The sequence below is a fragment of the Panicum virgatum genome, chromosome 5K (genome assembly GCF_016808335.1).
Source record: "Panicum virgatum strain AP13 chromosome 5K, P.virgatum_v5, whole genome shotgun sequence".
Taxonomy (NCBI): Eukaryota; Viridiplantae; Streptophyta; class Magnoliopsida; order Poales; family Poaceae; genus Panicum; species Panicum virgatum.
This window is the reverse complement of record NC_053140.1, coordinates 18,650,585-18,665,794: the sequence shown is the minus strand read 5'-3', so window position 1 is coordinate 18,665,794 and position 15,210 is coordinate 18,650,585. Positions and strand designations below refer to the sequence as shown.

Sequence of the window (15,210 nt, the reverse complement as noted above, 5' to 3'; positions counted from 1 at the left end):
CGGAAGCTACGCGCGACCGGCGACGAAATCCGGCCGAAACACCCTGATTTCTGCCCGGGAAATGGCGGGAGCGGCCGGCAGCGGCACCGGCGCCCGCGCCCGCCCGGAAACCGCTTCTGCCGGTCGGAAACCGCCTCCACGAGCGCGGAAACCGGTGGGATCCGGTCGGAAATCGCCGGGAGACAAGGAGGGAGCAGCTCGGGTGTGGGAGGACTGGAGGAGGAGAAATGGGGAGGATGGCCGGCTGCTCGGGGCGAGCGAATGGATAAGGTGAGTGCTTCAACTTTAAAAGCTCAGTTTCTTTTTTTTTACACAACATATGAGGTTACATTTCAAAAAAAATATTAGTCCAAAATGCTCATAAAAATGTCTAGTTTTTTATCAGATTTTTATCCTATTTTATATATATATTTTGAATTTTTCAAATTTAAATCCGGTAAATGCGAAATCACACCGAAATTCGTTTCTCGGATACCACCGGTAAGGTAAATTTTCCGGTAAACCGGATTTACCGTTCGAAATTTTTTTCCTTGATCACGGCGCCACGGACGATCGGACCCACCTTTGTCGTACGCGTACACGTGAGCTGGTGGGAAGGATACCGTGCGTTGCGACGCTTCAGTTTTGGAATAAGACAGTGCTAATTAAGCATGGCATGGCACCGTCACGATCTGATAGTGAATGAAGGTGTGATGCCCGTCTGCGATCGGGACAACATCAAGTTTGTTTTGGCAGTGTCGGCGGATTCCTGTTGCCAGATCTTGAAGCTCTTTTTTAATAAAATTTGGGATCTTGAAATCATTATAGGTATCTCCATTTTCCACTGCCACACCATTTATCATTGAAAAGTAATTGTTCAAAATATATGAGAGGACAGGTTGCACAACAAGAAAACTAACTGCCCTGTATTCAGTTGTAATTAAAATTGCATCCCCTTTGCCTTCATTTCACCCGCCTTCCCTTCTCAAACCAAAGGTTTTTTCCCCTTGACGTAAATTCATACCTGTAATTCTGTCCGGTATCCCTCTGATGAGGGATGAGAGTGGCATCCCGGAGAATTTATATAATAAATGTATACCATAAAACTGGATTCGGTTGGCAAAATCTATAAATAATTAATGGAAACCTCACGTGATATCTATTTAAAATTTCTAGTTCTTAGCATCAGATTAAAAGTCTTATAACTTGATATGGGAAACCAAATGATTTATCAAAAATATTTAGTTGCAAGTTAAAACTGTGGGGTTCAATATTCAAATTTTGTGATGCTGAATTCTACAGTTGCTTAAATTTTTCTTCACAAAACTTTGATGTCTTATTTTTGTAGTTTTCTTAGATTAAATTTGGTATTGTGAATTTAATGATAGACCTGTTTTCAAATGTCAAATTTCTTTTCTTAAATTTTATCCCGCCGCCAAGAATTGTCATCATGCCATCCTATGCCTGCCGCAAGCTGCGAGAACTCAGCGAGAGCTAGTCAGTCCCTACCACGAATCTTGTTTCGAATCAGCAAATCTCAAGCCCAGGAGTCCCTCTGATTTCTTTCCCTGCGTTCATGCCCTCTCATCTGATTTCTTATTTCTCAATTAAGGTGTGTTTGGTCATCTTATGGATCATGGATGCTTGGGCAGTTTCTATTAACTCACTCCGTGTCATCGAGTTTGCATAAAGGTTCGATCCCAAGCAATTATTTCTCCTTTATTAGTTACCATTAATTTCATCTGTATTCTTGATCTAGCTTTGTTCTATTTGTGTGAATCGTGAAACAGAGAGACCCGTTATTTTGTCATGCCTTCTAGTGTTATTTTCTTAGTCCAGTAGTTCTTAGTATTATAAAATTTATCAAGTTATATAAATATTTTTTGGTTATTTTATTTTTTAAAATATATTTTTCGCGCCAAGGTCTCGAAATCTTATGTACGGCTCTGCTTGTATACAAACAACCACTGTTAGTCCAACCGGTTTATGTTATCACATAATAACTAAAATCACTATGACATTGTTAGGTTCATTTTCCTTAGCGTGCTTATTTTTCATATATTTGTATTTCGGTCTAAACTTATAGCAAATTCTCCCAACTGATGAAAATAATTGCAAGGAAAGTCTAAAATATCTTTGTAATATAGGATACATCGAACTATCACCATGAAGAATTTTGACTAAAAAATTAGTATGAGGAAAAATAATAAAAAAGAGAATTTTCATTACTAGGTGGTTTGATTAGTAAGTTCAAGGGTCAAAACAAAGTGAATTGTTTGTTATAGAAAAAGGACCTAGCCGTAATATAGCCCTCTGTACGGCCGATTCATCTTCGGAAAGTATACTATAATATCACATTCCTATTTCAGCAATCCCACCTACATCTCCTTTTCCCGTATTTTTTTTGACACCAACAACTTTGCAGGCCCCATTAAATCCTTTCTCCCTCCCTCCTCAGCCACATCAAATAAGCAAAAAAAAAATGGAAAACACAACGATAAGCTGCGTGACACATAGATAAAAAAAAAAGTCTTTTTATGTTGTCACCAACTGCAAATTTATTTCTAGGTTCTAGCAACAAGATAGATCCACAGGGAAAAATACATTCGAGGTGCGGAAAAATAGTACATCTTGAATTACAAAAAAATGCTAAGTCGCAGAAATTAAACTGCGTGTAAGCATCTGGACAGATATGTTGTTGTAGAAATCCACTGATGCAGAACCTGATTTGAATCCACTGTTGTAGAGCCTGGTTGGATGCAGATAGAAAAAAATGCTTGATTAGATTGATTGTGATGCTAAACAAACTAGAAAAAGTTGACGTAGAGGAAACATCTGAACAAAAAACAACTGATTTGCCTATTAAACAGTACATTATTTCTTGATGATCTACATTTAGTTGCTTTTGATGCATGCAAAAAATGCTCTCATGGTGCTGCTCTCCAATCAGATATGTGACTTATTGAATGGTTGTGCAGGGGATATAGAAGATAAAAATGGATTTAATCGAGCTCCACGAGAATATGATTATGATTTCCTAGATGAATCAGATTCAAATCAACACTATTGCACTATGCAGTTTCTGCTGACAACACTTTAGCGACTATTGGTAAACAATCTAGCTGAAAGCACCTAGGATATGTAGGAGATGGAGCAATCGTGGAAGAGATTTGGTCAACAGCTCCAGTGTTGTGCACTAGGCAAAACGTTTTGCACTACGGAAGAGATGAGGGGAGTTCTACAACTTGTGTGCAAAATGGATTGGGTTCTCGATTCATACAGGAACTTCACACCTCCCAGGTTCAATAACACAATGATAGAAAAGTTTTCTTTGCTTGTGACAAAGAAGGGCATTGGAGGGAAGCAAAAAAGAATGCAAGTCACTTTCTGAATCGGATGACAGCAATTATAAGATGGGGGATTCTGATCCTAAACATGACCTGGGAGTAATGTAAATTAAATAGTCACTGAAATTGCCTAGTGAGATGCATAAATTTGCCTCTGCTAAAAAGAATTAATTTTGCTTAATGAAATGTATTGTTATGCCTAGATAAAACAATAATATTGCTTACTGGGAATCAATGTTATTATATCTGTAGAATAACAGTTTTCTTGAGAACCAACATTAAAATGCTTACATGAAACTGAAAAAAGACATAACTAGCTCAATTAAAATACTTACGAGTTTTGCCAAAACTGCAAACCTCTCTAACACTTAAAAAGACACGTATTAAACTCAAAAAAGTATAGATTAGTTGCAACATTGGCTTGCGTGAGCCTACTCTTAACACCAAGCAGGAATTAAAATCAGTAGAAAAAATTGCTAGATAACAAGAACATAAAAGTTGCTACATAAAAACATAAAAGGTATAATTTGACAAACTTGAAACGCTTATATGTCCTAAACACCATTTAGGATATATTTTTACCAACAAAACAAGGTCCATTTATCTATATTTTTGAAGCCATATTACCATGCGGAGGAAAACTGCATATATGAGACTGGAAAAAGACATACTAACCCAACAAAAATGCTTATGAGTTTTTGCTAAAATTACATACCTCTTTGACACACAAAAGTCATGTATTACTGCCTCATTTCTGGCCATATTATTACCTAATTCAGACCATATTATTGCAGATCAGTGGTTTAAGGATACAAAAGAAAAGTGAACAATACACGCTAATAGAATAAATGCAGAACCAAAAGGAAGAAAAAAGAAAATGTAGAACAAGTGAAATTCAATACCTATCAAAATATGCAACTAAGTACTGCTAGAAACTTTCAAACCTGTGCTGAAAATCCAAATGGAAAAAGTTAACCTAAAATGAATGTTTTGCTTGTTGACTTGCATGACTTACCTACAAATGAATTCCACAAAGTTAATCAATAGAACCAAAAATGGCTTATTAACAGAACATGAGAAAATACACTAATTGGCTAATTCCAGAATAATATCATTGCCTAATCAAAACCATATTACTCCTGCTTAATGCTTAATCAAAACCTGCAATAGTACCCTGTCACAACTGAAACCCTTGAATAGGAACCAAATCGATTTGGGGAAATCAAATAGAGAGAGATACAAGGAGAGATATACTCCAGCCTAGCCTTCATGTACTAGCGACCCCGCGTCGCCAGTGGTCCGCTGCTCCGATTCCGAGTCTTGCTCCCGATGCCACAGTTAAAAGGTAAACATCCTTTTTTCCTTGCGGAAACAACGCTTTGCTTTCGCTAGAACCTTGAGTGCAGACTAGAATCAACACAATCTGCAGCAAGAGAAGAGAATGGAAGGAAATTGCCAGGATCAATACAAAAGCGCAGCTCCTTTCGGAGGCACTTGATCGCAACCTATATGAACCCATAAATATCCGCAATTTGAGAAGGCAAACATCAAAAAATCAACCAAAAATGATCAGACTCTGATGTAACTATACTTGGTGGTGGCCCAAACATCCAAAAATAGCTCCGAGGGAAACACTTCTTGCCCCAATAGTACTGTAAAAGCCTATGCAGCAGCAAGTCAAATCCCCCATATCAGCCTCACAGCACGAGACGCACATCATCCCATACCAAATCCGCCCAGAGTAGGCTCAAAACCCCCTCAATTCCCCGGTCATTTCGCCCCAAATCCACCAGTTCTGATCACTACGCTCTCGACGCCCACCAACACCGGATTGAGGCACCAGCTCACCTCGATGCTAACGAGCCAAAGCACCTTCCTACACCTGTCGCAGGGGTGGTGTCCCGGCCTGCATGTGCGTAGCCGCTGCCCGCAGTGCCCCACCTCTCCCAATCATGGCCCCGCCTGCGACGCCGCGGCCACAAGCCTCCGCCTCATCATCCTGCATGAAAATCCCAACCCATCTCCGCCTCCCCACCCACCTTCACACCACGCTGCATTGCCTAGAACAGGGCCAACCGCGCCCTCCTTGAGGCCCCCCTTCTCCCGGGGTACCCAAAGTGCGAGCACAACCACCGTCGTGCCTCGCTGGCGGGCGGCCGCTGGAGCAAATCGAGGCTGCCAAGAGCTATTAGGGTTTGGTGGCGCCTCTCGAGCAGCTCGCCCGATGCGAGATGAGGAAGGGAGGCAGGAGACGATGCATGGGAGAGGTGAGGGGAGGGGAGATTGGCCGGTGGTGGTGAGGCCGCATGCTCATGCCGCCGTCGCCGCTGGGCATGCCGCTGCATGCCTGCATCAGAGAGAATGCTGGCGATGGTGAGCGGTGGAGAATGGAGTACTGGAGGAGATAAGGTTCTGTGGGACCCTCGCACATGGGTTGAGCCGCTGGTGAAAATAAGTACTAGTCTTTTGACCGACGAAGGTCCGTACAGTTGAGCAAAATTTTACGGCCGGCCATCTAGAAGTCATTACCATAGGAAAAAAATGGACTTTTTCCACGAAAAGGGGATCCTAATTCAATTCAGAGATCGCGTGGTGTTGTCTAAAGATGGGAAAAATAGACGGCCAAATGGGCATTCCCTAATGGGCAGTCTGAAACACGGCCCAAGCACAACACAGTCCGGTCCAGGTCGTGCTCGAGCCTGCACAGCTCGATGCGTCGTGTCGTGCTTCTGCCGACAACGGCGTTCCTGTATGGGACGCACCCTTCATCACCCTGCTGGCCTTACGTCACGCGCACGGGCACGCTGGGCTGCCGTGTGCAGTGCCGTGGCTGGCCGCGAGATTGGCGCGGCATGACTTACGGTACGAATGTCTAGCCGTGCCTAACCGTGCCGTGTCCAATCACATCATAGTCGATCCATTCGGGGGTGGTGTGCCGGCCGTCCATCTGGCCATCTGTAAAAAAAGTTTACATCAAGATATAAAGTTTTAAAAGTATAAAGGTGAGATCAAGGAGGAAAATATTAGTATTGATCTCCACCGGCGGTTTCACTATTGATCTTAACATTCTCCCTCTTGATCTCACCTTTATACTTTTAAAATTTTATACCTTGGCGTAAATCTTTTTACATACTCTTTGCTTGTTTTGCTCTCGGTCCTCGTCTCATTACAGATTAGTACGTAGGGCATGCTTCGTCATGACTGTTATTAGTTACCGTCAGATTAACAACCACAATGTACCTTTCTGTATTGAAACAAAGACCTTAAACTTTCTTTGGGCCCTTTAGTAATCCAGAAATCATAGGCCTTCCATAAAACCCATGTCGACTTGGGTGGTATGCCTTTGGTAAGCGGATCCGCAAACACTTGCTTGATACTTTGATGCTCAATGCTTTCATATGATTTTGAATTTTCTCCTTTGCAACACATAACTCATCGTCAAAGTGTTTGGCAGCACACTTGACATGTTGCCATAGGAGTGAAAACATTCGAATGGTATATTGCTGTTGTCTACCATTATCAATTCCAGATAAAGGTTTTCTCAACCATTTTGTCTGTCATGTAGCCTCATATCATGCTAAACTTTGGGTACACGACCCATGATATCACAACTATTTTGCTTTAGAGCTTTTCCACAATAAAACTCTAAGCGCGAGTGTTAGGTACTACATGGGCTTCACTAATCATCTCGCCAAAACTTATTTTTTTTTTACTAATAACCTTTTGAGAGTACATGTTCCTTTCTAACTTAGCATGAGGATGACAATACTTTGCAAAATTACAAAATATTCTATAACTCCATTCCAATGATCTATTGCTAGACTGGACTTCTGCCAAAATGTCCCGGATACTTGCGCTATGTCAGGGTAAATTCTTTTTGAGCACTAATTTAGCTTCCAACAGCTGAAGCACATGGAATCACTTTCTTTTGATTGATCATATAACGGTTCCTGGAATTCTAAAAATTCCAAAATTATTACCCTTGACAATAGGACATGCGTAGGCTTACTCGCATGCATACTATATATCTTTTAGAACTCTTTTCTAAGTATGCTCTCTGCGATAGTCCTGATACCCCTTTTCTTTTATCTCGGTGAATTTTCTTTCCTAGAGCGAATGACTCTTCACCGAGATTATTCTTATCAAAACTAGAGGTCAAAATAACTTTCATTGAACTTTGTGGGAAAAGAAATTTCCCATCTTTGAACTCTGCATATTTGCAATTTGTCATCTTGACATTTACATAAAATCCAAAACTTTCTTTGTTCTCATAAAACTTTAGATACCACTATTCTGATTTCATCAGATGGTATTCGGATGTTCTTTTCTATCCACAACAAAAACCATTTGGTTATGTCACGTATATATACTTTCTCGTACAAATCTTCATTGGAAGATATTTCTCCAACATCCTTCTGATGCAATTCTAAAAGCAGTATGCCACCAATGTCTTTATGATTATAAAAGAATCCTTTCATAAGATTGTACAAAATGTCTCGTTAGAATTTAACCTATTTCTTTGCATAAATCTTTTTGGCCACAAGTCGTGCTTAGCGACTTTCCATGTTCCTTCTGAAATCACATTTAATCTTGTAGACCTATAGCCTACTGTCTTGTCTCCGTTGGGAACCTATTCTATGTTCCAAAACAAATTGAAACTTCTAGGTCTCATGACATCTTTTATGGCTTCTTGCCACCTCGATGAATGAGAAAACTCAATTTATGACATTCATACAACATCAAAACATATGCTGAGACAATTGTAGTGTTTGAATCATAGGAGTGAGCATACAGTCCCACTTCTCTTCAAGCCTTAGTTCTCGGCATACTTTACTCCCCTAGATTATCCTATCTATTGCAAAGATGAAATATCTTCAAACTTTTGTTTGGGTTTGTTCTTTACAAGCCTCATAGGGTGCTTTAAACACCACCTTGCTTTAAGCACCACCTTTTCTTTCGGTTGCTTTGAGGCTCAACTTTCTTTTCTTCCTATTTGGAGCTAAAAAAACTCCAAGAATCTCGCTTATTTTTTTTGTTGGGGTGTCAATATTATGGCCCTTGTACTCTCTTTTCGGTCATATTCTTCTTTAATAGATCATTCTTGCTTTAAAATATATTGTACTTTGAGGGTTTCATAATCTCAATCTTTCTTGTCTTTCTAATATTTCTCCCCCTCGAAATATGGCACAAAATTTGCCGCCATAATTTTGAAACTATCTTTACACACTTGAACGAGGACCCTTTCTTTAGTTGGTTTATTCACATGATCAACTCATGCAAAACTATGGGAGTACCATTTTCACGTTCCATTTCAAGAGCTCATCAGGGTTCATGATATTATTACACTTTCAAGAACTCATCAAGTTTTTCATTTTGCTATATTTTAGTAAGCCATGCTTGCAATCTTAGCTCGTATACAACTTTCTTTTGTCCTTCGACTCTTTCCAAGTCACTATACAACATGCCACTATAGTAGTGCATCGAAAAATTACTGGGATAGCTTAAAAGGTCCCCCAGACTTCTTCACTTTTATGTGATACTCAAGTAGCAAATGAGTCATCACAAAACTTTCTTCGCCATGCAGGATATTAATGGCACAAGTGCCAAAAACTTTCCCGACATGCGGTATAAAACTTTAAATGCATTAGTAACAATCAATGCCATAATATCATAAATAAATCCAAAAATTATGCTAACACATATGTTTAATTCAATGTTGGTCAAATTGAACATGCGTCTTACTTATGTCACCATTATCTTTACTGTTGAAGGACAAGAAAACACTTTATAATGATAAAAATTTTCTTTACCTTCAATTCTATATCACCGTTGGGCAGAAATAGAACACATGACTAGAATAAAAATTATAATATTGCCATCATCAACTTTGGTCAGAAAATGACAACATCATAATAAACTTTAAATTGCTTTTCTTTTATAAGCAAACTAATGCTCAACTTGACACTTACAATGGCAAAATGGTGCCAAAACAACCTTTCTTTGAGTTACTACAGCGGAAGCTTTTCTTAGCCTTAAACTTAAAGGCTGCTTTTTCCCATAGAGAAAAACTCATCTAAGTTTATCTTTCTTTATTGCAGCGGAGAGCTTTTCTTCTTTTTCAGAAGCAATTCTTTGTTATTCTTTTTTCTCTAAAAAATTGATCACTTTGATGCAAAAAAGTCAGAGATTTAATCTTGAACTTAAAATCCCAATGAAATTACAATATTGCTATCATCAACGTTGGTCAGAAAATAATAATATCATAATTTAACTTTAAACCAATGTCTTTGTACTCCTCTATTTAAATTTTCCCGTTGGTTCTAATTTAAATAGAGGATGAAACTTTTACTTTGCAGCGGATACATGAAAATTTTCTCATATTCAGAAGCATTACTTTACTCTTTTATTCTCTAAATAATATACACGTTGGTGCAAAATTGAATGGAGAACAACATACAATCAAGTTTATTCAAAAATGCTTCTGAAAAATAGAAAGAAAAACTTCTTTCACTGTGTTTTGCAGCCCATACTGCAAAATTCGGCCCGCGGCCCCTCGTGCGCCATGCTCCTGGGCCCTCGGCCCAGCAGTCGACGGCCAGGCAGCCAAATCGGCCCGGCGCGACACGCCTTCCTCGCCCTCTTGGGCTGGATTCGGCCCATCGGCCGTCGATCGCTATCGGCCGTCGGATCGCCCTTCTCGCGGATCAAAATCGGGCGGCCGGCGGTACTCCCCCAAACCCTAACTCATTTTGCTTCACCCCTACTCTGTCCTGGCGAAAACGGCGGTGGCTGGGTGGCCTGGCAGCGCCGGTGGCTCACGGGAGGAGGTGGCCGGCGCCGCCTAGCCATGCGCAGCGGCCCCGAGCCGAGGCGGTCGGCACGGTAGCTCGTCGGAGGAGGCTCGGCGCCACCGCAGGCCCCATGGCCGGCGCGCGCGCTCGCCCGAGCGCGAGCGCCGCCATCGATCGGTGGCTCCCCGTTGCGGCTGGAGGAGGGTGGTGGCGCCGCCGCAGGCCCCCTCGCCGGCGTGCGCGCTCGCCCGAGAGGGAGCGCGCCGTCGTCGAGCGGCCTTGCGTCGGCACCCGGAGTACTCGCGCGCGCGGCGCGTGGAGCGTCGGCAAACTGGCGCCTCGGCTCGTTCTTTCTGCGTGGCGGAGCCGGCGGCGCTGCGAGCAGGTGATCCCACTGCCATTACTTTGCTAGGGTTAGGGTTGTGCTCTGTTTCTTCCTCAATCCAAGATCGAGTTCTTCTGTTTTCTTTCGATTCACGATCGAATCAATCTTTCCCCTTCCCGATCTACTTACTATATCGGCTCTGATACCATTGTTAGAACTTTTAGATCACTATGACTGAATCGAGAGGGTAAACACGGCGGTTCTTGAAAGAGTGGACGGCCATGGTCGTCGACAAACCTGACGGCGATGCCGAAATCGCCGGTGGCAGAGTCGTGGACGCACCGCGGTTCGAGGTTGAGGGCGTTGGCGGCGTGGCGCAGGGGCGGCGCCGTCGCGCGGGGCAGTGGGCTTCCCATCGCTTCTGGCACCGTCTCGGTCGGTAGGTGGGTGAGTGGGGGTGTCTCTATGGGCGTGCGTGCCTCTGTGCCCCTCACCTTCTCTATATAGTGCCGGTGCGACAGGGGCCTACAACCCAATTGGGTTGGGCTCCCCCGACTAGGGAGCCGAGTCAAGGGCCCAACTCGGTCGTTGGACCGAGTCGGTGGAGATCAATACTAACAGTGTCATCATGAGGAGCGATTCCCAGTTATAGATCGAGAGTAGATGGATGGATGGGGATCGGTAGCTACTGCCACTATGTTGCAACCAATAAAATTGCTCCCAACTCCCAGTCCAATCTGATTTTTTGCCACGCTTACTGAGGCAGTTGGTGAAAGTTGACTCTATTCGCTGCATCCAGCCAACAGTGTTTTTTCTCTCATACCAAATCAGCACAAGCCAGCAACCACCAGACAGTCAGCAGTACTTTTCTCTCACAACAAATCAGTACCAGCCACCAGCCACAGCACAACGAACAGAGTCGTTGTTGGTTTTGGTGTAGTACATTTCGTTTTTACTTGACAAATAATGTCCAATCATAGACTAATTAGGCTTAAAAGATTCATCTCGTGCTAATCAGTTAGACTGTATAATTAGTTATTTTTTCAACTGCATTTAATGCTTTATGCATGTATCCGAACATTCGATGAGACAGATATTGTAGAAAAAAAATTTTAGGAACTAAACAAGACCCGAGGGAATGGCAGTCTAATTACTCTGTCATTGACCCAAATGCCCCCCCACCATGACAACAGTGTAGAAGTGGCAACAGACAACAGTAATCCATGACAAATGGATTATGTTGCTACAGGAAAGGAAATTACTGTATCGAGGTTCGCCTTGCTGTACAGAACTGCTGACTGTTATCCTGAATCCAGACATGTGCTGATGTGCAGGCTCCGGAGGCCCAAAATCCGTGCTACAACATGCGATAAGGACAGGTAAAAGAAAATTAGTAAAAAAATAACCGTGGATCTTACACACATGCATGTGTATGTTATCATGTTTGATGTAGTACAAATTAAGTCTCAAACTGGAGGCCAATAATCCCCACAAAACCACTAGGTTGGGCCACCCTTTCATTTGCAAAATTCTAGTCAATAATCAATGGTGTCACATAATTGCTCGCTCCTTTGTTGAACCAGCTCGATCCTGACGAGCGGCGAACCAGCTCGGATCGATCTCCACGAACTCGCTGCAATCATCATATCTTGGCTAGATTCCTTTCTACCATCATCACTTCCCCCCATGGGCAGCAAGAAACCGCACGAGCGAGAGCCTAGCCATCGTTGTTGTTGGCCACGACGAGCGTGGCGTTGACGAGGCTGGCGATGGTGACCCCCCTGGGCGTGGAGAGGTCGCCGGAGAGCACCTTGGCGGCGACGATGGCGTTGGCGGCCTCGGTGAAGTGGACGCCGTCCCAGCTGGCGAAGCGCGCGCCGACGTCGCAGAGCTGCATCTCCGCCGACATGCAGGCCTTGAAGTGGTGGTAGTTGTAGGGCGGGCCGCCGTGGCCGCAGCACGCCATGAGGGGCCGGGCGATGCCGTGCGCGGCGTGGCCGGCCACCAGGTCGTACTTGGCGGCGTACACGTCGACGAAGACGAGCGCGGCGTCCACCATCCGGCGCCGGAGCTCCGCGCAGGCGCCCGCCAGCAGCGCGTTGAACCGCCGCGCCGCGGCGTTGTAGGCCGTGAGGCAGCCGTGGGCGTCCAGGCCGGCGTCGTCGGCCCGCGGGATCGCCAGCTTCTGCGGCAGGCAGCCCAGCGCGCCCGTGCCGTGGATCCAGAACTTGCGGCCGCCGTGCACGTACAGGGTCTGTCGGTCGGTCGATCGGTTGGTTCAGGAGTCAGCCTCGACGACGATCCAGTCCAGAGTCCAGACTGAAATCGTAGCTTACATCTAGCCAATCTACAGAGAGATAGGTAGCTAGTGGAGAATTGGATTTGTTTACCTCGATGGTGTACTTGATCTGGGCGACGACGGAGGGGATCTTGGCGAGCACTTGGTCGAAGGGCAGGTGCATGTAAGCAGAGAGGTCGTTCTGGCCGATGTCGATGGTGTAGATGGCCCGTCTGAACCCGTCGCGGTCGATGGGGGGCTTCTGGCCTGCATCACGCGTCTCCCACCCATCAGATGAACTTGCCAGACGACGACAGAGATTGATTGATTCACCGGGCGGTTACCTAGGTCGATCATCTCCATGGATCTGGCCCTGAAGTAGAGCCACTGGTGGAGCTGCACGTCCAGCGAGAAGGGCGACCCGCCCGGCGACGCCGTGGAGCCGCCGACGGCGAAGTTGACGCCGTTCCGGAAGTCCGCGCCCAGCGCCTTGAGGTAGGGGCTCAGGTACGGCGTGTGCAGGCTCTCACCTGCAGATCACAGCACAGGAACATTTTCATTCACTCCAAGCAAGAAACCACCCACCCAAAGTTATGACTTATGAGCATCGAGCAACATCCTAGTACACAGAACAGCAACAGCCAAAAGGCAACACCAACGACTGTAAAGAATCTCAGATCGCTCCGAGCCTGCGACGATGATTTGCACTGGATTTTTGTCCCCCACAGCTGCTTGGGTAAGAGCAGATCCTGCTGTCAAGACGTGTGTACATGAATGTACCTTGGGGTGGGGCCGACATAAAGCTTCTTTTGTGATCCCATTATGGCGATGCCTGACACGGCGATATCCTCACCACCTTTTCCTCCACTTCCATCCATCCCCAATGCCATCTTCTTTTTTTTCTTTCTAATTGGTTTAAACTCTTTTTTAATCTGGTAATTGTTTGTTTGGTGACTTTTTTTTCAGTTGTGAGATTATCCGGGCTCTTAGAATTAAGTTGAAGGATTTGCAGAACTTTAAATTTCAGAGGGATGAAACTAAGACGACGAATTCCGCTGTGTTGCTTAAACGTTTGTTTCGAAGCCTGGCGGGAAAGCACGGAGGGAGCACTCACAGATGAAGTCGATGACGAGGCGGCCGTCGGAGAGCCTGCCGGTGGGGCGGCGGAAGAAGGTGCGGCCCTCCGGCAGGTTGAGGTTCATGCCGTTGACCGCCGCCATGCCGCCCGTGTCGGAGTTGGAGTCCCCGAAGTTGAAGATCACCACGGGCGACGGCGCCGCCGCCGTAGGGGGATCCCGCCGGGCATCACCGGCACCCGCGTGGGCGAGGCGCCCGGCGGCCCCCGCCCGCGGCGCGACGGCCAGGAAGCCGTACCCCCCGGCGGCGGCCGGCGGCGCGTACCTGAGGCAGGCGAGCACGACGGCGGCCGCCACCCCGGCCATGACGAGGTAGTGCTGCAGCCGCAGCGCGGCGGCGGCCTTGGCGCCGCCTGGTCCCGCCACCGCCACGCCGGCCGCACCGTTGCTGGTCATCGTCCTCCGCTACCCGACGAGCTCGGTCGCTCCCCTCCCTCTCTACCTGCTGCCTCTTCTGTGCTCTTGACGCCCGGCGCGCGCGGGTGATGCCGCCCGTGGCGTGGCGGGTATATAAACCCAGCAGTACTGTCCCGGCCGGTGCGCGCGTGTCAGTGCGTTGGCGGGCGCGTACCTGCGTACCTGACCTGCCGCGTCGGAGTACATGCACATTAGAGGGCAGTTGGCGCCGGCGTCCGGCCAGCGTCAGGCTTAGGTAGCCAACAGCAGTAGCTCCGTCCGCGCCGCCTCCTCTTGGCTGGGAGGCGACGATGGAGACGGGCGCGCCCGTCACGGTCAGTCGGGGGGAAAGGAGAGAACGAGGTAAAGGCCAGCGTGCCCGGACGGCAGCGGCAGCCGGAGTCAGGGGGGGTTGGTGGCGGAGCGCGGATAATTAATAGTAAGGTGTGGAGGGTGTGCGGGGGACGGCGCATCGGCTCCGGCGGGCGGGACGGCATCAGGTAGGTGCCGGGCCGCGGCCAGGGAAAAAGGGGCTGGGTGCGCGAGATAATAATGGCGGAGGACCGGGCGGGGGATGCCGATCGATCGGCCCATCAACAGCCCGCTCGGCAGGTATCTCGTTCGTATCCAGCACGCACGCTGGGAGGCAGGTTTGTCTCCAATCCTAGACGCGAACGCAGGTGAGCCGCGGATAGTGGCCAGTGGCCGCGCGCGCGCGCGCCGCAGCGTCCTTGTCCGGCATGGTGCAGGTGCAGGCAGGGTGCGAGCGCAACGGTGACGAGCCAGGAGGCGGCGGCCGAGCGTGCCGAGCACTGGATCGACCCCACGCGCGGCGGGTGCGACGTCGCTATGCAACCCGGATGCTCGTGTTTTTACCCCCGCGCGCCGGCCGCGGCCGGGTGGGAAGCCGGAAAGGGACGCGCCGACGATCGCCTGCCCGATCGACGACGGGTCGGGG

The 15,210-nt window shown here is 46.7% G+C and overlaps 1 protein-coding gene across 1 annotated transcript; it reads right to left on the bottom strand.

Moving 5' to 3' along the window:
• Window positions 1-11,743: 11,743 nt before the first annotated feature.
• On the bottom strand, window positions 11,744-14,636 carry LOC120706811 (GDSL esterase/lipase At1g09390-like). The gene is made up of 4 exons (XM_039991542.1): window positions 13,835-14,636; window positions 13,065-13,250; window positions 12,833-12,987; window positions 11,744-12,696 (listed from the first exon to the last, which is right to left on the bottom strand). The coding sequence occupies exons 1-4, from the start codon at window positions 14,250-14,252 to the stop codon at window positions 12,160-12,162; spliced, it is 1,296 nt and encodes a 431-aa protein (XP_039847476.1). The 5' UTR covers window positions 14,253-14,636; the 3' UTR covers window positions 11,744-12,159.
• Between the last annotated feature and the right edge of the window lie 574 nt (window positions 14,637-15,210).

Excerpts from the sequence above, each read along its gene's own strand:
- LOC120706811 (XM_039991542.1), bottom strand. The coding sequence starts at position 14,252 with ATGACCAGCAACGGTGCGGCCGGCGTGGCGGTGGCGGGACCAGGCGGC. Across the intron at positions 13,251-13,834 it reads CCTCGTCATCGACTTCATCT|GTGAGAGCCTGCACACGCCG; the intron begins GTGAGTGCTCCC and ends TGTGATCTGCAG. Across the intron at positions 12,697-12,832 it reads AGATCAAGTACACCATCGAG|ACCCTGTACGTGCACGGCGG; the intron begins GTAAACAAATCC and ends ACCGACCGACAG.